The sequence below is a fragment of the Pyrenophora tritici-repentis genome, chromosome 1 (genome assembly GCF_003171515.1).
Source record: "Pyrenophora tritici-repentis strain M4 chromosome 1, whole genome shotgun sequence".
Classification (NCBI taxonomy): domain Eukaryota; kingdom Fungi; phylum Ascomycota; class Dothideomycetes; order Pleosporales; family Pleosporaceae; genus Pyrenophora; species Pyrenophora tritici-repentis.
The window spans coordinates 7,870,647-7,890,789 of record NC_089390.1 but is presented as its reverse complement, the minus strand read 5'-3'; the positions used below and the strand labels follow the sequence as shown (position 1 = coordinate 7,890,789).

The 20,143-nt window shown below is 50.7% G+C and overlaps 8 protein-coding genes across 8 annotated transcripts; 6 read left to right on the top strand and 2 right to left on the bottom strand.

Moving 5' to 3' along the window:
• Positions 1–455: 455 nt before the first annotated feature.
• Positions 456–2,934, top strand: PtrM4_030400 (CorA, Mg2+ and Co2+ transporter; the record flags this gene model as incomplete). The annotated part of the gene is made up of 5 exons (XM_066103904.1): positions 456–531; positions 580–1,659; positions 1,715–2,060; positions 2,108–2,127; positions 2,186–2,934. 5 exons carry the CDS (start codon positions 456–458, stop codon positions 2,932–2,934), a joined length of 2,271 nt encoding a protein of 756 aa, XP_065966106.1.
• A 310-nt stretch (positions 2,935–3,244) lies between these two features.
• PtrM4_030390 (TFIIH basal transcription factor complex helicase subunit) lies at positions 3,245–5,891 on the top strand (the record flags this gene model as incomplete). Its single annotated transcript, XM_066103903.1, has 2 exons — positions 3,245–4,267; positions 4,317–5,891. 2 exons carry the CDS (start codon positions 3,245–3,247, stop codon positions 5,889–5,891), a joined length of 2,598 nt encoding a protein of 865 aa, XP_065966105.1.
• Positions 5,892–6,329: 438 nt separating this feature from the next.
• PtrM4_030380 (PTR2, Dipeptide-tripeptide permease) lies at positions 6,330–8,126 on the top strand (the record flags this gene model as incomplete). Its single annotated transcript, XM_001941949.1, has 1 exon — positions 6,330–8,126. One exon carries the CDS (start codon positions 6,330–6,332, stop codon positions 8,124–8,126), a length of 1,797 nt encoding a protein of 598 aa, XP_001941984.1.
• Positions 8,127–9,121: 995 nt separating this feature from the next.
• PtrM4_030370 (UbiH, 2-polyprenyl-6-methoxyphenol hydroxylase and related FAD-dependent oxidoreductase) lies at positions 9,122–10,381 on the top strand (the record flags this gene model as incomplete). The annotated part of the gene is made up of 1 exon (XM_001941948.1): positions 9,122–10,381. One exon carries the CDS (start codon positions 9,122–9,124, stop codon positions 10,379–10,381), a length of 1,260 nt encoding a protein of 419 aa, XP_001941983.1.
• Positions 10,382–10,894: 513 nt separating this feature from the next.
• Positions 10,895–12,006, bottom strand: PtrM4_030360 (putative phytanoyl- dioxygenase protein; the record flags this gene model as incomplete). The annotated part of the gene is made up of 3 exons (XM_001941947.2): positions 10,895–11,191; positions 11,242–11,858; positions 11,910–12,006. 3 exons carry the CDS (start codon positions 12,004–12,006, stop codon positions 10,895–10,897), a joined length of 1,011 nt encoding a protein of 336 aa, XP_001941982.1.
• Positions 12,007–12,475: 469 nt separating this feature from the next.
• Positions 12,476–14,325, top strand: PtrM4_030350 (x-pro dipeptidyl-peptidase c-terminal non-catalytic domain-containing protein; the record flags this gene model as incomplete). Its single annotated transcript, XM_001941946.1, has 2 exons — positions 12,476–14,122; positions 14,182–14,325. 2 exons carry the CDS (start codon positions 12,476–12,478, stop codon positions 14,323–14,325), a joined length of 1,791 nt encoding a protein of 596 aa, XP_001941981.1.
• Positions 14,326–15,040: 715 nt separating this feature from the next.
• On the top strand, positions 15,041–16,966 carry PtrM4_030340 (AraJ, Arabinose efflux permease; the record flags this gene model as incomplete). Its single annotated transcript, XM_066103902.1, has 6 exons — positions 15,041–15,221; positions 15,274–15,330; positions 15,382–15,710; positions 15,764–16,156; positions 16,213–16,277; positions 16,333–16,966. The coding sequence occupies 6 exons, from the start codon at positions 15,041–15,043 to the stop codon at positions 16,964–16,966; spliced, it is 1,659 nt and encodes a 552-aa protein (XP_065966104.1).
• Positions 16,967–17,755: 789 nt separating this feature from the next.
• PtrM4_030330 (PhyH domain containing protein) lies at positions 17,756–18,937 on the bottom strand (the record flags this gene model as incomplete). The annotated part of the gene is made up of 4 exons (XM_001941944.2): positions 17,756–18,050; positions 18,108–18,413; positions 18,464–18,679; positions 18,735–18,937. The coding sequence occupies 4 exons, from the start codon at positions 18,935–18,937 to the stop codon at positions 17,756–17,758; spliced, it is 1,020 nt and encodes a 339-aa protein (XP_001941979.1).
• Positions 18,938–20,143: the final 1,206 nt, after the last annotated feature.

The following is a 20,143-nucleotide window of genomic DNA, read 5'->3' as shown; positions in this document are numbered from 1 at the left end:
GCACTTGCGATGCTCACATGGTGGATTGAAGCCGACCCGCTAGTCGTTTTGGACCGAACAAGCCCAGGGTCGGAAGTCGGCAAAGCTACTGACTACGTAATAATTAGGCTGAGCGAGCGGGGACAAGCGCGGGACCCATCCAGATACTGCAGGTGCAGGTGCTGTCAGCCTCATGATCGTCTCACAGCCACCACGCGCACACACCACTGTCCTGTCAGGCCTCCACTATGGCAGCGCACTACAATTGTCGTCCGCTGTGACATGTTCCTTCTACGGCATCCATGGGTTCATGTGTTGCCATAACAAACCCCCCCACGTGTTGTTTGCCAGTCGCACCCCATCGTCGTAGTCGCACCTTCTGCATTTGTTTGGGGTACACTTGAATGAGACCGTGCAGGTAAACCTTTGATAGCTTTCGCCAGGTTTCAGCAATAGAGGCAAACTTGGAGCCCATAATGTCTGGCTCGCGAACACCAAAGGGTGACCCCTCGCCTCCACCGCCCACTACTGTGCAAGACACTTCGACAAGTGGTGAGTATCGCAAACCGTTGTCGAAACGAAGGCGTAGTTGACGGCTAGGACTAGCACCGCGCTCCTTCACTTCAGCCACGCGTCCACGTATCGACGGCCAAAGCCAGCTACACGGCCTACACGATCATCACAGATCCACGTTTGGACACCGTCGCAAGCACAGTCCCAATCTCGAATGGAAACAACCATGGAACAAGGATAGCTGGGCCCAAGGCCGTGTTCTGCTCATTGACTATGTTGCGAGCGAACACTCGGTTCGAGGTAGGCGGAAGATCTTGGCCCAGGAGTTTTGCGATATCGACAGCTTGCGCCGTTTCTACCGCAAGGAAGACGTCGCAGGCCAGGCAGCTTTGCGTGTCATCCATGTCCAAAATGCCAGTTGGGCGACGCGATATCTTCTGCGCAAGTTCAACATCGACGCCACCGACGACCTCATAGGCACAAACTTCGGCCGCTGGGCCCGCGAAGAAAAGCCTCAACAACGGGGTGGCAAGCCGGTGCTGAATGGCCGCACCTTCCGCGCACAACGCGATCCTTGGCGTGGCATCTCACGTGCAGCTTTTGGTGCCGATTATCTCAAGTCGTACGACAGGGAAACCCACATCCCCTTCCCCAACCACAGCAAACCCATCATGGAGCTCAACCACTATGATGAAACAGATCAGCCACGGTACGGATACGATGTCTATGTACAGCGGCTGAGCGTATATGTGCAATACAGTGACGGCATGCCGGGACAGGCTGTTGATCCTGATATACCAAACCCGTACGATGACGAGGCATGGGACGAGTATATGCGCCTGAAGAAGAGCTACGGCAATGTGAATGCAAACGAGCACCAAGACAAGTACATTCCAAAGCTCAGGTCTCTTGACAATGGAAACACGATAATCTTATTCGAAAACTCCGTCACTGGCTCCATCAAAGACACTCTTGTAGGAGCCCGCCAAGAGCTCGAATCCCGCTGGAGGCGACTTTCCTTCTACTTGCCTCATGAAGAAAGTGATGAAACCTTGACAGCAGAGTGCATGGATTTTATACTCCAGGATATCTTCAAGGCCTTGGCCTATAACTGGCACAAGTTCCTTGGTCTATGTGAGACACATGTGGGCATCCTGGAGGATAAGAGTAAGTAGTATTTGAGCCATGGACCGTCTCGAGAATTTCTGACCAATACTCCCAGTTTACGAAAATCCCGCCGACGAGTCGAGAGCGCCTGAGCTGTGGAAGAACAGCGCGCAGTGGCTAAAGGTGGAACGTCTCATTTACCTCCACGTTGATCTCATTAAAGAAATGGTGACCCACCTCTACGACCTTGCTGGCGCCGATCCAAAGAAATCATCAGACCAACCCTGGTTGGGCTTTGTGCCGGATGAGCTGGATAAATTGACAGGGCAGTGGGATAGGGATGTTATCCAGCCTACCACTGCGCTGAGTGATTTGATGTACAAGAGTGTGGGCATTAGAGATGCACGGCATAGCCTACAGTTGGGGTTAAGCATGTGGCGGTTGAGCTGGATTACATTCATGTGAGTAATTTGCAGCTATCATCTCAGCGTCCGGGCTAACATATCAGCTTCCTACCTTTGACTTTTAGTAAGTGGAAATATCTGAGATGCACTTGAAATACATACTAACCCGATACTCTCTATAGCCGTGGGATTCTTTGGCATGAATGTTTCAACCTTTGAGAACAATCCTCCTCTAAAATGGTGGTTCATAGTATCAGTCCCTGTACTTGTCACCGTTATGATTCTCTGGTACGGTGTCAAGCACAACCTAGCAAGTCAACGCCAAAACCCCATGCGACGTGGTGTTTATGAGTCACTGTACCATGAGCTGGCTACCGCTCACTCTTCCCTATGGACCAGAGGCGGCCCTCGTCCGGACGTCGTGCCAGTTGGGTGGTGGGGCGGTGTAAAGTGGAGATTGTTGACGACCTGGTTTGGTGAGGATAAGTTGAAGCTAGGAAGACCCAGTGATCCAGCAACAGAAGAATTCGGCACCTGGTCAAGGACAAAGCGGTACCTAGCCCGTCGCTGGCTGGACGAACTGGCTGTCATGCCCATCCCACAAACTACCAGTGACGAGCACTCCCGACCTCAGTCGTCTGGTTCCACGCATTCCTACGGCCACTTTGAGAAAGACCCAGGCGTAGTTCGCGAGTTACTTCATACTGCGACGCCAGTGGGTATAGCGGCAATGGATCCTACGGCTGCTAGTCGACTACAAAAGCTTGTGCCGCCGGAACGATTGAGAAGTTTAAGTCCGAAGGCTGACAAGAGGTCTGCAAGTGCGGGGAGCAGAGTGAGTAGTGATGGGGGCATAATGGTAGAGGAGGAGAAGAGTGGTGAAGAGGACGCTGGTGGGAAGCGAGAGGGAAGACTCAACGTACCGCGATAAGATTAGAAGCTGAGTGCATGTAGTTTTTGTTTAATGAGTGACATATGGAAACTGCTGTAATGGCCTCTCTTAGACGTGACTGTAGTCGTTTACCATGCCTAGCCCTGCAACCAAAATATATCGGTTTTTCTTTGAGTTCTTCTCCCTCTTCTCGTGAGTGGTACAATTGGGGAATACATACATACATGTATAGTGGTTGCTTCGTCAAGGGTCCGAGCGTTTAGTTTGCCACGTGAACGCCCGTTTCCACAAACGCGACGCGTCGCGTCTGTCGGCCTCAACGGCACGATTTCTGCCCCCGCCTTCAACCATGGATCAAACAACCCCCCGGCAAGATTTCCACCACCCGTATACGCCCTACGATATCCAGAATGAGTTCATGGGCGCCGTTTACAAATGTTTGGAAGACGGCAAGGTCGGTATCTTTGAGTCGCCAACCGGAACCGGCAAGTCTCTGAGCTTGATTTGCGGCTCACTGACTTGGCTGCGGGACCACAAGAGACGGACGTTCGAGGAAGGGTTTCCCATGGATGCGAACAACAGCGGTGAGCCTTCGTGGATAGTTGAGCACGCTCAGAAGCAGCGGAAACAGGAAGCGCTTCGACGTAAGCAAGACCTCAATGATCGCATCGCCAAAGTTAAGGCGAAGGAAAAGCGCGCGAAAGAACGTTATGAAAATAGTGAGCCAAAGCACAAAAGGCAGAGGATAGCAACTAGTGAGGCCAGCGATGATCATGAAGCGCAATATGTGCTTGACGATTATGAAAGCGATGAGGATTCTCACAAGCGAGCAAAAGCTGGTACATTCGATGAATCAGGACTATCCGCAGAGACACAGGCGTTGATGGCATCGCTTGGCTATTCTGTCGATGTCCCGAAAGAGGATGACGGCGAGACGCCTGACGAGACCAAGATCTTTTTTTGCTCGCGAACACACTCTCAGCTGACGCAGTTCTCGAGTGAGTTGGGCCGGGTGAAGATGCCACCCGCCATTGCATCGGATGATACAGAGAATGGTGGCGGTATCGAATCTCTGGTGGAAGATGTGAAGCACTTGACTCTTGGTTCGAGGAAAAACCTTTGCATCAATAGCCAAGTGAATAGGCTCGAGAGTGCCACTGCGATCAATGAGCGATGTCTTGAGCTTCAGCAAAGCTCCGTCGCAGAGACTCGATGTCCCCATATGCCGACTAAAGAAAGTGAGCCTCTGATCAATGACTTCCGAGATCACGCACTTGCAAAGATCAGAGACATTGAAGACTTGGGTTCGCTGGGTAAGAAGTTGGGTGTATGTCCCTACTATGCCTCAAGGCCTACTCTAAAATATTGTGAGGTAAGTTGGCACTTCAACATGCAGAAGAACTTTATACTGACTTGACTAGATCGTGACGTTACCATATCCACTCCTGTTGCAGCGAAGTGCTCGCGAGGCACTCGGCATCTCCCTTAGGGATCACATCGTCATCATTGACGAAGCGCACAACTTGATGGATGCAATTGCGGGTATCTATTCAGTCTCGGTGACGCTTGAGCAGGTACAGCAGGCGCGGACGCAGCTCACAGTCTACCTGCAGAAGTTTCGCAATAAGCTCAAGGGGAAGAACCGAGTTTACGTTGCCCAAACGGTCCGGATTCTCGACTCGATTGTTGCATATTTACAAATCATCCATGCTAAGCCAGGCATGTCCGATGGCTTAGTGGATATGGTTTCCATCATGTCTGGCAAAGGCGTTGACCAGATTAATATATATAAGCTCAATACTTATCTCCAGGAGAGCAGACTTGCTCGCAAGGTTGATGGTTACACTGCCTACGCCGAGGAGACTAAAAATAAAGACGTCATGGTATCGACAAAGCAGGTAGTCAAGAAAGGTCCACGCCACAACGTTCCGGTCTTGATGCATGTCCAAGCCTTCCTACTATCCCTGATGAATCCATCTACAGAAGGACGGTTCTTTTACTCAAGGGAAGAAGATACAAGCACAACACTGCGCTACATGCTTCTAGATCCAACTTTTCACTTCAAAGAGATTGTAGAAGAAGCAAGAGCTGTCGTTTTGGCCGGCGGTACAATGTCACCAATGAGCGACTATGAACAGCATCTACTATCATATCTCGAACCCTCCAAGATCATGACACTGTCCTGCGGCCATGTTATTCCGCCCTCAAATCTTTTGGCGGTTCCCGTTATGCGTACAAGTGGCGGCGTCGAGTTTGACTTTACCTTTGAGAACCGCAACAAGGAAATGACGATGATTGATCTGGGGACTGCCATCCTGAACTTTTCTCAGCATATACCGGATGGGCTAGTTGTATTCTTCCCCAGCTACGCTTATTTAGACACTTGTATTGCAGCATGGAAGCGGATCAAGCCGTCGGCCTCGAAAGCAACTTTCTGGGACGGCTTCACACAATCGAAACCTGTCTTCCTGGAGCAGCGCAGCCAGCAGCAAGCTTCTGACCAAGTACCAGCGTCGAAAGATGCAGCTGTGGCTTCTGTACTCTCTGCATACAGCGCAGCAATCGCCTCAGGAAACGGTCGCGGTGCACTACTATTCGCCGTTATTGGCGGCACACTATCCGAAGGTATCAACTTCAGCAACGCCCTCGGCCGCGGCGTCGTCGTCGTAGGCCTTCCCTTCCCCAATGCACAATCCGCAGAGTGGAAAGCAAAAATGCAATACATCGCCACCAAAACAGCAAAGAATGGCGGCGATGGCAAGGCGGCTGCACGTGACTTTTACGAGAATGCGTGCATGCGAGCTGTGAATCAGTGTGTGGGACGAGCAATTAGGCACAAAGGCGATTATGCGGCGATCCTGATGCTGGACAGACGGTATGGGAGTAGGCGGATTCAGGATAAACTGCCAAAGTGGATTAGGGGGAGTTTAACGACGGGGTTGGGAGTGAGGGATGTGGAGGGCAGGTTGGATGAGTTTTTTGTGGATAAAAAATAAGGTTTCGGTAACGGCTTGTGAAGCAGATAGCGATTGAGTTGTACGAAGCCCGATTCTGAGCTTGATTTACTCTAGAAGTCGTTGGTTTCGTCAAGGCGCATCTCTAGACTGTAGTCGGTTGTGGCGCTATTCAAGGCCCAATCGGGCATAGACCCGACGCAAACGCCGTCTCACTTTCCGAACGCGTGTCTTTAAGCTTCCCAGCGAGGTAGGGCTTCTTCATCAAAGCAAGCTTATCGATCTCCTGTTCCGTTCAACGAGTTGATCCGTATCTGGGAATAATGCCATTAAGGATTCACGGCTTGATCTGGCGGTATCATATTATCTCCTCTGCTGTAGAGGGCAGGCACTGGGAAAAGCAACAGGGGTGAAGACCAAGCACCACAATACAGATCATCCCTGAAAAGAGCCTCAATCATCAAACTACGCAATATCATAATGTCTTCAACGTGGCGGCAAAATGGGGAAAACAGGGGTACATACACGACGGTTGCGCAGACGGAGGATGGAAGCGAGGGGTTAACAGCACACCCCAAAGACATCGAAGATGCGGACCTAGACATGAACGACACCTTGGATCCTCCTGTTCATATTGGTTCCGTACCAACGCCAGAAGACATGTTATTCCTGCCACGCGTCGCCGACACGCTTCCCCCGGGCGCATTCCTAGTTGCCATAGTCGAGCTCTGCGAGCGCTTCGCATACTACGGACTTTCAGGCCCTTTTCAAAACTACATTGCAAACAGCGCCGATGATGCCAATGGATTACCCGGAGCTCTGGGTCTGAAGCAGCAGGGCGCAACGGCCATGACGAATTTCTTCCAGTTTTGGTGCTATCTCACGCCGCTCTTCGGCGCCGTGGTCGCGGACCAGTATCTAGGCAAGTATGCGACGATCAAGTGGTTTAGCCTGGTTTACATGGCTGGAATAGCGATTTTGTTTGCTACGAGTTTACCGTGGGCTGTCCAGGCTGGAGCAGCATTTCCGGGACTTGTTCTAGCCATGGTGGTGATTGGGCTTGGGACGGGCGGCATTAAGAGTAACGTGTCGCCGTTGATAGCAGAGCAAGTCCGGTCCACGAAGCCTTTTGTGAAAACGCTGGATACCGGAAAAAGAGTGATTGTAGACCCTGAGATCACAGTACAAAGGATCTACATGGTCTTCTACATGTGCATCAACATAGGATCCATATCCGCCATCGCAACAACGATGCTCGAGCTCCACGTCGGCTTCTGGAGCGCCTATCTACTCCCCCTAGCCATGTTTTGCGTCGGCTACGTGATCCTCGTCCGCGGTAAGAAGAAATACATCATTAAACCCCCGCAAGGCGGCGTCATTGGCGATTGTTTCCGAGCCCTGTACATGGCCTCACGCCATAACTTCTCACTCGACGCCGCCAAAGTATCATCATCAGCCACGCGCCACTCTCGCGCCCGAATTACCTGGTCCAACGCCTTCATCGACGAGCTACGCACCGCCCTCCAAGCGTGCAAAGTCTTTCTCTTCTTTCCCATCTACTGGCTCTGCTTCTCCCAAATGATGAACAACTTCATCTCGCAAGCCGGCCAAATGGAACTCCACGGCTTACCAAACGACATCTTGCCCAACATCGATCCCATCACCATCATCTGCCTCATCCCTCTTATGGACCGTCTAATCTACCCCTTCATCCGCACACGCCTCCATCTCGCCTTCGGCCCCATCACAAGGATCTCCCTCGGCTTCCTCACAGCCAGCGCTGCCATGTTCTACGCCGCCGTTTTACAAATGTACATTTACAACGCCCCGCCATGCTTCTACTTCCCAGCTTCGTGTGCAGCAGGCAAGTTGTCAGAGGGCAAATATGCACCTAACAATATTCACGTCGCGTGGCAGGCCCCGGCGTACATGCTTATCGCACTATCGGAGATCCTGGCAAGTATCACGGGCTTAGAGTTTGCGTACGCAAAGGCGCCTGAGAAGATGAAGAGTTTTATCATGAGTCTTTTTTTGCTGACGAGTGCGGGTGGGAGTGCATTGGGGATTCTTGTGGCCCCGTTGGCGAGGGACCCGCATTTGCATTGGTTGTATGGCGGGCTGGGGGGTGCAGCTGCTGTCGCGGGTGTGGTATTTTATCGGATGTTTAGGGGGTTGGACGATGAGGTAAAGGGAGAGGACGGTTCTGGGCCTGGTGCTAGGGGAGAGTATGAATTGGCGGAGAGAGAGAGTGGGGATGGTCGTGAGCAATGTGTGTGAATGTAAGTCATGTTTACATGCGGTGTGCTAGCTTGCGTTCCTTTCCCGTCCGGAGACGCAAAAAATAGAATCTGAATGTGTTATCTAGCGGACCACGAATCCACATGTGTGCTTCTACTGAAACCTGTCAGGGTAATAGACTACCAGGAATATAAGAGAAATCTGCTTAGGACTTTTGCTGTGCTATATGCTCGTATTCATAGACTATAGTATCTGTAGTGTGCTATCTATACGGCTACTTCTCCACATTCCGGGAAAGTTGATGCAGACGATTTGCGGGGAACGGAGAGATATCACGCCGTGATTTGGTTCTAGCCTACCTAGGTATCAGTGGTTCTATTCTGAATTCCTATCTGTATCGGCTGCCTCTAGGCGTCAATGACGGTAACCCTGGATGTATACAAGCGGGCACGAGGTCAGATTGGAATTGAAACACCCTCAACTTACGCTACCTGTCAAAAGTTCTCGACAACAATATAGCACCATTCGCCGCATGCAATCCTACACCATGGATCAGCGAGCCAACTGAATAAGCAAGAGTCGAAAAAGCTCGGAAGAGCTCTCGTCAAAATCATACAATCGAAGGTTCGGCCAACTGAATATCAACCTTGGAAGTGTATAGCGAGATATTTGGTGTACCCCGCTTACTATGGCGGCGCAATGTGCTTTGATCAACCCGACCCCACATCTTCCGGACGCCCACACCCTTCCGACGGGCATACCGGCTCCCACCTCATCCCGGCTATACAACCCGCACTAATTGCCGAAATGATGAAGTTGAGTCAGTCGCTCGCAGTGGTAACGACAGTGATCGTAAAGTGGAGGTCAGGCTCGTGCTAAGCATTACGCGTAGGTACCCTGCGCGAACAAGCGTAGTTAGTTTAATCAGACTGCATGCCCGCGGGTATCACGCCGGCAAACATTACTCGTGCTCGTGAAAACTTCTACACCTCAGTAATTCACACCTAGTATTTTCCACATACCGCTACTAGAACATGTCTTCTTCTTCACCTTTCCGAATAGTCATTGTGGGCGGAGGTATCGCCGGCCTGGCGACTGCCATTGCTCTACGAGGCGCCAACCGCCAAGTCACCATCCTCGAACAATCGCGACTATGCAACGAGATCGGCGCAACGATCTCCCTTCAGCCAAATGCAACAAGGATATTGCAGGAGAATTGGGGTATCAGCGACCTGATCGAAGGCGCTAACGGAATGGTCGACCATGGTTTCCGCATCTACAATACAGAGGGCAAGATGGTGAATGAAATCCAGCTGCTTGCCAAGAAGCAGTATGGAGCGGATCGAATAATGTGGCACCGACAGGATCTCCATTCACATCTTATGAAAGTTGTAAGAGATGAAGCGAGGAACGGACCGCCTCCCGTGGTGCGTACAGCTTCGCGCGTCGTCGACTGCAACTGCGACACTGGCATCGTTACCTTGCAGAACGGAGATATCCTAGAAGCTGATGTTGTGATCGGCGCCGATGGCATACACAGTGCTCTACGACGGTTGGTACTCTGCAAAGACGTCAAGCCGATACCCACAGGCTCCTCTTGCTACCGACTCATGATGACTTCGCAAGACATCAAGCAGCAGGCCCCAGAGTTCGCCGCAAACATCAACCCAGAGCAGCCATATACTTCCATGATGGTAGCTCGCGATTGCCGCCTCATCATGGGCCCTGCACGGAACGGAGAATTGTACAGCGTGGTTGGGCTGGTGCCGGATGAGAAGATGCACGAGGACCCCGACAAGGCACAGTCATGGGTGACGGAAGGAGACTCACAAAAGATGCTGGAAACTTTCCAGGAATTCCCAGACTGGACACGCAAAGTGATGAAGCAAGCGCGAAGTATTGGCCTCTGGCAGCTCCGCGACCTCGACCCACTCGAAACCTGGTATCGCGGACGCGTCATCCTGATCGGAGATGCTGCACACGCTATGCTTCCAACACAAGGCCAGGGCGCAAGTCAAGCAATTGAAGATGCAGAAGCGCTTGGCGCTTTCTTTGCGGATCTACATGGGCAGCCAACGGAGGACCAGGTGACTGAAAGGCTAAAGCATGTATTTGAGGCGAGGTATGAGCGTGCGAGTTTGATCCAGAAGTTTAGTCGCGATGCTGCGAAGCCGGCGATTGAGAATGGTAGCAAGGAGATTAAGATGCGTCCGGATGAGTTTATGGACTACAATTGTCTGTACAAGGGTGCGGCGGAATGGCGCAGATCGCATGCTGTCAAGTCTTCTGCTTGAGCTTGATGGAAGAGCAATGGAGAACATGTCACTGTGGCTGTGTTGTTTGAAGCATTCATCTTGGATTTATGCAATACACATTTAATGGATGAGGTGTATTGCGAATATATTTTCCAAATTCGTGCGCATAGTTATCCGTAATATTCCCCACTTGAGGCCTCACGGTATCTTTGGTGAGTTACTGGGCATCTGTATATGAGAGATCCATAAGATAAGATGTAGCATGTGGAGTAGTCTGATCTGGAATTGCATGCATTTTAGAAAGGTCTTCCCAGAGTAGCAATGTAATTGTTTTTGGGTATGCATAAGATATTATATCGACTGCACAGAAGAAAATTCAAGCACCAAGCGGTCTTGATACCTAAGTAGTTTTAGGTGGTAGTCAGTTCTCACGTATCTATCCAAGACCGACTTGGCAGGGCAATGAACAGTTGTGCAGGATGGAAGAATGATAAAGCATTGTGTACGATAGCTAGGTACGAATACAACAAGATCAAAGATATAACGCATTGCTTAGTACGCTTTCACTCCGGCCAACTGCAAGACCTGATCGGTAATAACAGGCTTCTCCAATGGCTCAGTCCTGTTCTTCGGACACAGCTTGCCGTTGCGAAGTGGCGGTCCGGCCTTGTGGATGTTGCAATGGGGCCAATGTGTAGTGCCTTGGAAATTATGGAACAGTTCAGCCTTCAGCTTGATATCTTCCTCTTTTGCGAACTTCCGTGGCGTCATGCAAATATACTGCACATGCCGAATGAGGTCGCCTTGAGGATGAGCAGCGTAATGCATCGTTCTGCTGTCCCAAAGTACCTGCATATGATGTGAGCGAATGTTTGAGCTGGGCTACATGATTTACTTACCAAATCTCCAGGTTCCATATCAATCTTCTGCAATGTGCAGCCCCTGCTCTCGAACCACTTCACGTCTTCCTCCTTGAAGATGAATAGATCCCTCATCTCCTCCTCTGGCGGAGGCTTGTCCTCATGCTCGTCCTGATCTCGCTTCTCTGCAAAGAATTCGTCGAAAAGTTTTGAGCTTCCCTTCATCAGGATCAACCCGCCATCCTTGGGGCCGTTGGGCTGATAGTTTAGCAAGCCTTGGACGCACTGCATTCCTTTGCGATTCTCGTTCTGATCGCAGTGTGGCCATGGGCTCCAGGTCAAGTCCTTTTGTCGTGGCAGAGTGATGTTCATTCCGTCAAAGGAGCACAGAAGTTCGTTCGTTCCCCATAGCTTAGTGAAGACATCCACGACTTTGGGCTCTGTACGGGCTTCCCAGACGAACTTCTCGTGAGTGCTCGCATAGGCAAAGTACATGCCGCCTTTGAAGCTGACAGGAAGATGGTCTGCGGTCCAAGTGGATTCGTCTTTGGGGTCAAATCCGAGATCGAATGATTGAAGCCACTCTAGTTGCTTTTGCTTGTAGTACTCTGCACGCTCTGGTGTTATGACGTTCTTCACAACCGCACAACCAAAGCCTACTCTACAATATTAAACGAGTTATTGTATGAGTATGGATAGTATCTTACGGTGGAAGTCATCGCGCCAATCGCCGTAACTCTTTCCGTCATGTTGGATGAGATCAACACCCGAATCTGCTTTAGGCTCTTCGGCGTGAGGTGCCATGATGGATGAATTGACTCGTGAAGATGTCAAGTGAAGATTGTGCGTCTCGCTGTAGGCAACGAATGTTGAAGCGATAACTTCTGCAACACCATCCTGTAGACTTAAATGCTTTCCGCAAGACATCATTTTACGAATCCAAGGGGGTAATGTACATGTGGGGGTCGGAAGTGTCTACCCCGCATAACGCCCACAATTCCGAGTCGGAAAATGTGGGCGACTTTGCGGGGAGCCGCGCTAAACCTGACACGACAACGGTATGGGATGTGGGACTTGTAAGCCGCGGCCAGCACTTACCTTTTTGGGAAATGCATCGGAAGCACGAGTACCTGCGCAATCTATACACGTTCGCAAAGTACATGAATACATCACCTTATCACCTCCCATTCTCCTAAGATTTTGGAGCTTATACCAACACCCTCAATCCCAATTTATCACACCTCGTACGATATCTCGGCACCGAAATTACGTCATGCCTGCCCAATTACCGCAAGTTGCGTACAAGCGCATATCCCAACCCGAAGTCGGTGTCAACAACTACCAAGGTTTCACCCCTGGCAAGGTTGAAATCATCAAGAAGGGAACACGGCCTTACGAGGGTCGAGCCTTGGAGAGCGACATTCGAATAGACCATGATGTCGAGATCAAGGTCCGCGACGGTGTGCGACTGTATGCGGACATCTATCGACCCGCAGACGCGAAAGACAACGAAAAGCTACCAGCCGTCGTTAGTTGGTCGTGTTACGGAAAAAAGTATTCCGCGCTTCACATGCTTCCCATGTGTGTATGGCAATGCTGCGTGCCCAAAGAGGCTTTGAGCGGCTTGGAGAAGTTCGAAGGCCTGGATCCAGTTACATGGTGTCCCCGTGGCTATGCCATCGTCTCCGTCGACTCCCGCGGTACCGGCGATTCTGATGGGTCCATCCCACTCATGGGCTCTCAGGACGCCGAAGACTGCTACGATGTCATTGAAGCGCTTGCAGCAATGCCGTGGAGTAATGGCAAGGTTGGTATGGCCGGCAACTCGGCATTGGCCATCATCCAGTGGCATGTTGCTTCACTTCGGCCTCCCCATCTCGCTGCGATTGCGCCCTGGGAAGGATCTGGAGATATCTACCGCGAGCAGTTCTGCCGTGGTGGTATCTTTTCAATGTCCAACTTCGATCTTATTACGAAATTCATCATCAAGACCAACAATCCGAACGGCGGCATCGAGGATATGGCCGAGATGTACCGAAGATCGCCGGTTTCGAATGCCTACTGGGAGGATAAGCGACCTGACATGACCAAAATCGAATGTCCAGTCTACATCAGTGGAAGTGACTTCAGCAGTATCCACACCATGGGTTCCATACGAGCGTGGCTCGAACTTCCTCATAACAAGAAATGGATCCGATGGAGTTCATACCAAGAGTGGTATGAGCTGTATTGCGTCAAACATTCTCACGATGAACTGCAAAAGTACTTTGACTACTATTTGAAGGGCATTGCGAACGACTGGGAATCAACCCCCAAAGTGCGATGGTCAGCATTACAATTTGGAGACCAAGACGCAATTGACAACATCGAATACGGCGATTTTCCCGTACCAGACACACAGTATCGCCATTTCCACTTTTCCAAATCAGGCCTCAGCGAGAAACCATCTTCCACAGCAGAAGTGCTATCTTACAACTCCGAGGACTCGAAGTCAATTGCAGAATTTACGCATACTTTCACTGAAAAGTCTCGCCTCATTGGACTACCCAAAGCCGTTCTGTACATGTCCTGCCCTTCACACGACGATCTCAATGTCTTCGTCATCTTGCGCAAGCGTGAAAAGAACGGCGAGTTGATGATGCATCTCTGCTTCCCCTTCTCCGCCATTCCAGAAGAAATCAAGAGCATTGCAGACATCCCAGCAAAAGATCGCCAAAGCACTAACCTACATATGGGGAGTGTGGGTACTCTACGTGCAAGTCACCGACGATTCATTCCAGAAAAGTCTATTCACGAACAGTTTCCTTTCCACCCTCACGATATCGAGGAAAAAATCACGCCTGGTGACATTGTCAAGCTTGAGATCGGAATTTGGTCTATGGGTGTAGACTTTGAGGAGGGCCAATCTATCAGTGTTCAGGTAAGTTCTTTGCAGCGGACCTTGTTCAATAGTGGCGTAGTGACTAACGATTATCTCAGGTCTCGGGAACATTCCCATCGATTGCAGAGTACACTGCATTTTCAACTGAGCGGCCAGAGCATGAGAGAAACAAGGGAGAGCACCGGATTCACATTGGCCCAGATACCCCCAGTCGTGTTATCCTGCCATTTGTCTCGATATAGACGTAGGTCAACGTATTCATCATGTTCAATCGCGACCCATAACATAATTCTATGCAGAGCTTTGTGATAGCACATGGTGAATTGTAATCTTGTTCACGTGCTATATAGAACGTGAGGTGGGCTTAGTATGTCGCTGAGAGACAACATTTGCTCGCTCATCAGCAGTGTACCTGCGGCAAAAATATTCCGAAAACGCTCAGCGCCTCTTCCCCCACCTTTACATTGTCAAATTTCTTGTCACCTACAGTTTGACGCCCATGGTCGTAAATGTACGGAATGCAGGTGCCGTGGCCAAGTGCCATCGCCCACTTTCCGAACGCTAGTTCTGTTCTGGTAGCCGTCGCCGGGCCTGGATACCACATGCATCCTACCCCGCAAAGTTTCCCCATGGGGGATGCCATTACCAAGATCTGTGCTAGCAGCCAAGAGACATTTGAGGCGGAGTCTGGTCTAGTTGCGAATCATGAACTTCGCAAGATCCGTCGGTCGCGGTGGGAACAGCTAAGGGAAGGCGGCGAGTGGGGTTGGGGACGGCGGTTGATATCCTGAATCGACCCCGGGAAGTTGTTGATAAAGAGGTGAGTGCCAGCAACACTTGCTTCTCAGACCAGTAGTGACACTGTGAAGCTCTCGCTGAATTGTGCGAGCGGGTCTTGTCTCTCATTTCATCTTTTGTTGTTTCAGTCATCTTCTTCACACAAGCCACTTTCTAAAAATGACCGATATCACCAAAGATTCAAAGCCGTCGGAGGCGACCGTGGAGAGATTTGAGTATCTCCCGAGCGATGAGGAGTATAGCAAGGATGGTCTTCGTCAGACCCATACCATGGGTACAGTGACCATCACTGACGATACGGACGTTTACCTCGTACCCTCGCCAAGTGCTGACCCACGAGGTGATTTTGCAGTATCTTCTGCCCCTGCATACAACCCTGACGCTCCATCCAGACCCTCTCAACCTATCCAAATGGAGGAAGATTGTTTTCATCTCCCTCGTATCAATCTGTAAGGTCCCACCCTCGTATCCAAAACTCTGATATCTGACTGCGGTTCTAGTCTCCAGTCTCGGTCTGTCATTGGTGTCTGGCTTTGGTGGTCTTTTGGGCTTCTACATCCCAGAATACGCTGTGCATGGTGCCGATTATGCTGATATCACAGCTCTCATGACGTATCCATCCATGTTCATGGGTGTCGGCTGTCTCACATGCATGCCCTTGGCTCTGTCCATTGGCAGACGACCCGTCTTTCTCGGATCGCTGGTTGTACTCATACTTGGGGCTCTCCTGGCAGCCCAAGCAAGGGACTACAATTGGCACCTCGGTGCGAGAATGGTGCTCGGCTTCGCTGCTGGACAAAGTGAGGCTTTGGTACCTATGATGATACAGGTAAGGAGTGCCGAGATATTCGAATTGAATGCTTTACTAATAGCAACTCGTAGGAGATACATTTTATGCATGAGCGTAGTACGTTTCTCATGTGGCAGTCTGCAATACAGACAGTGCTTTCGGCTGGCCTCACCATTGCTGCGTCTCCCTTGGCTGGAGCCGTCGGTCCTGCGAATTGGTACAGATTAGGCGCAGGCTTTTCAGCTGTGACTCTGATCCTGTCGATTTTTCTCGTGCCAGAGAGTCGCTACCCTCGATCCCTGGTAGCGTACGGACAATCGTCAGAATTTGATGGTGTCGAACAAGTACAAACGACAGCAGCACCAGTGAGGCTGTCAGAGAGACCCGCGCTGGATACTACAAAGTATCCACCGCGGACGATCAGGTCGGATATGCGCTTATTTGTTGGGGAGTTTGATTGGGTGGAGGGCTGGTACGGCTTCGTCGTAAGTATAGCCGATAATCCACACGACTATCATCCCCAAGACTGATTGTCTGACAGCATACCTTCCAAATTCTTCTCTTCCCAAATGTCTTATGGGCATTCTGTCTCAACGGCTTGACAATGTAAGTGCCACCTCAACCGCATGAGAGCCTTGGAGTATAGCTAACCACCCGGCAGTGGAATCAACATCGCCATCGGAACGACTTACGGCGCTATCGTCACTCATCCTCCTTACAACTGGGGCAATGACGCAGCATCATATGTCAACGCGGGACAAGTTGTAGTCGCCTTTGTTGCACTCCCTCTCCTCGGCAACGGGTCAGACAAGATCATCAAATGGCGGGCCAAGCGTAACGACGGTTTCCATGAGCCCGAAAACCGCCTCCTCGTCCTCTGGATCCCGATCCTATTCGGGATTCTCTCCGCCACACTATATGGCCAAGCTGGGCAATATCCCGACAAATACCATTGGTTTGTCATTGTGTTCGCCAATGCAGGCTATTACTTCTGCTTTGTCGGCGCAAACATTGCTGCCATTACATATTTACTCGATTCTTACCCTGCGCGGGCTGGGCCCGTTCTTGTTGTCATCACGGCTTTCCGCGGATTCGTTTCTTTTGGTACGAGCTACGGTGTAGCCAAGTTTATTGAAACAACTGGTTACGATGGTTCTTTTGGTACATATGCCGGACTCACGGCGCTCTTTGGGTGTCTTGGTATCCCCATTTTCCTGTATGGTAAGCGCATTCGGGCTTACACGGGCCGTTGGGCAACGGCGAAGCATGTTGGGGTTCCTTCCATGTCTCGCTGATTCAGTATCAAGTGTGTAGATCATCGCGATGATCAGCCTCATTGTAGGCATTAGCTGAGTCTTAGATGTCATTACGCAGATAGCAGCAAGAGAGCTCCGATGAACCCCATGTATCTCTCGTTGGTTCTCTAGGGCGTTGCAGCTTGAGGCTACGCATGTGTCGGTGAGAATTCTCAATCCATCAATACTAACACGCGTCCAATGTCTTCAGGCTCGACGATTTTTTGTAACGGTTTGGGCCTTGCCAAGACCGACTTGGGTGAGAGTTGGGTACGGCTATCGCTACCACACTTTCTCATCACACACACCTATATAGCTGCAGTTCCTCCATAGCTACACAATGCAACGCAGTCCTCCTCCTCTCCTCACACCGCTACATTTTTACTTGAACACTAAAACTGATGTCGAGTTCACATGCTAGTGGAAGAAATGAGGGACTGAACTAGGTTTTCACTTGCCCCTAGAACTGTCGAGATGTTACACTAGGGGGGATCTCTCCGGGCTTGTATTGCCTGTAACAAGACGTAGTGGTATTGAGAGATAATCATAAGAACACAATCTTTCTAGCAATAGTAATACATGTTACAACGTAAGCAAACTTTCCGCATACACTCACTCAGAAGCCTTCGCTCTAGGTCCATCTCGGCTAACCCTGTTTCAAATAAGGCTCAGCTGATACAGAGCGGACGAATGTGACGTCGCCTTTTTCGCTGCTCACAAACACTCCGAACAACAATAGTGCAGCATGTTACGAACAGAGATAATTGTATTGTATGTTGTTTGCATGATCTACGACTTGATGTAAGGGATTCCAGTCAACTTGAATGTACGCTCATCAAGTTTTGGCTTGTTCACTGGCTCAAAACGGTTGTGCGGGTCATCCTCCCCATCTCGCTGTGCTACGTTCGATCCAGTGTGTCTGGCATTGGGCCAGTGTGTAGTGCCCACAAACCTTTCGTAGGCGTCCTTCTTGCGTACGAGATCTTCTTGAGTCGCGTGTGAGACAGGCATGTAGCAGGTGTATACAGCGAATCTGGGCTGATTGGTCTTTGAAGCAAGGTTGTAGTGAGGAGTACGGGAGTCCCTAAGTCGTAGTCAGTAACATGATTGGAGTGTATCAACAGAGCGTGAGTGAGCTTACCAGAGCAATAGATCTCCAGGCTCAGCGCACACCTTGACCCATTTCAGACCCTTCTTCTCTAGCCATTTGAGGCCGTTCTCTGTGAACCCAAACCACTCAGGAGTCCATGCTGGAATACGTGGCTCATCGGCCATGTCTTTGTGGAATTCGTCAGACACGAGATGGCCCCCAGGGCACACTATCAAGCCACCATCATCCGGGCCATTGGGCAGCAGGTTGACGAGACCTTGCATGCATCTGAATCCTGGCTTCGCGGGATCCTGGTCTTGATGAGGCCATGGCTTGTTGGGCGCAATGTCCTTTCGGCTAGCAACTTTATTAGCCGGTGTAAAAGGCTGTTGAGACGACGAACTTACTTGGGAAATGTGAAGTTGATGGCGTCAAATGAGACGATGAGCTCTTTGTCGTCGTATATCTTTTCGAAAGCCCCTACAACGCCTGGCTCGCCACGTACACCCCAGGCAAAGTCTTCGTGTGTTACGGCGTAATGGAGGCACATGCCCTTCTCGTTGATGGCTGGTAATTTATCTTTGTGAGCCGTGGAAACATCGTTTCGGTCAAATCCCAGGTTGCTGTTAGACTTGTGTCAGTCGTGCTAAAGATTGTTGTGGGATCATCACCACTTACAAGCCTTCCAACCATGTGTACATGCCGTCTGCATAAGCATCGGCCCTCTCCCTTGGAATCGCCCCCTTCACGATAGCATAGCCGTCACGGGCAAGGTCGTCTCTCCAGTCGCCATAGTTGGTTTCCGTGCCGTCGATCTTCATCGGGCCCCCGCCAACAGCCTTCAGCGTTACTGGTGCGGTTTGCGTAGTTGTCTGAATCATATCGAACAAAGTCTTTCGTAAATAGAGTAGTGTGTCGTTGCACTTGATGGTAGAAGGTGAGATGATCACACCACGGAATTAAAGTAATGGAATCCACTGCCGATCTGGTGGCCACAACAGCCTTGCTTGCCCAGACGCAATTCAAGTAATTTCCACCCCAAGGATCTGCCCACATATTCCGAGGCACGGGGTTCAGTAACACTTCAAGGGGCATAGACGTTCCGCGATCTAGATGATTGGTTTGGTTGCTAGTCTTTCAATAGAACACTCTCGCATCAGTAAGTGGAGGCTGACATGCCCTCTCCGATATTGGCCACACCTCTTACCACAACCTGGATGGACATCATGGTTTACTGGCGGAATTCTCTCTGCGACGCGATTTGCAAGTCCACTTCGGGTCTTTGGTGTGATCAGTAGTGTTGTGACAGTGACAGCAACGAAAGACAGAAGCAAGTACAGTCGGGATGCACCAGGTAAACCTCATCTCACATGGTCGTAAGATTGATTCATGTTTAGTCGTAATGTGGTACTTCATGATTCAGGGCTCATAGTCAAGGCTGAATTCCGGTACTGTCGTTCCATGTCGGTGGGCCGCTCCGACGACCCCGCAGCTGGCGAGTCAAGTAACTACCGTAGTTGAATTGCCGCCCACATGTTCCGAAAGGCGCAGAAGGATGGTCCGACTTACCCATACCTTTTCCACATGTTCCGCTGCCACTCCCCTTCCCTCGAAATGTTAGCAGAAACCGATGACACGATTACCAGACCATCGAAGCGGGCCCGGGCGTCCTCTAACCTGGACAGCGCGCCCTCCCTGCAATGTCAGGTGTGTCGCCGCACTTATGATCGGCTCGACCACCTGAACCGACACTTGGACTCGCGTAAGCATCCATCGGAGCGCCCACCCCGAGGACATCGCTGACGGAGTGACTGTAGATCGGAACGAAAGATCTTTCCGTTGCGCAGAGTGTCCTGCAGCATTCAATCGCAGGTTAGTGACATTTCCATTTAATCGGTGCCAGCACACGTGCACACATGAACGTGGAGTGGAGTACGTGCTTGGGAAGCCAGGACCTCGAGCGAACTGCACACTAGCAGACACGAAACCCGACTAACGGGATTGTTGCTGCAGGGACTTACTCCTTCGACATCGATCCACTCATACAAAGAATGCCGCAGAGGGGCAAGTAAGCCTCCACCGCCCTG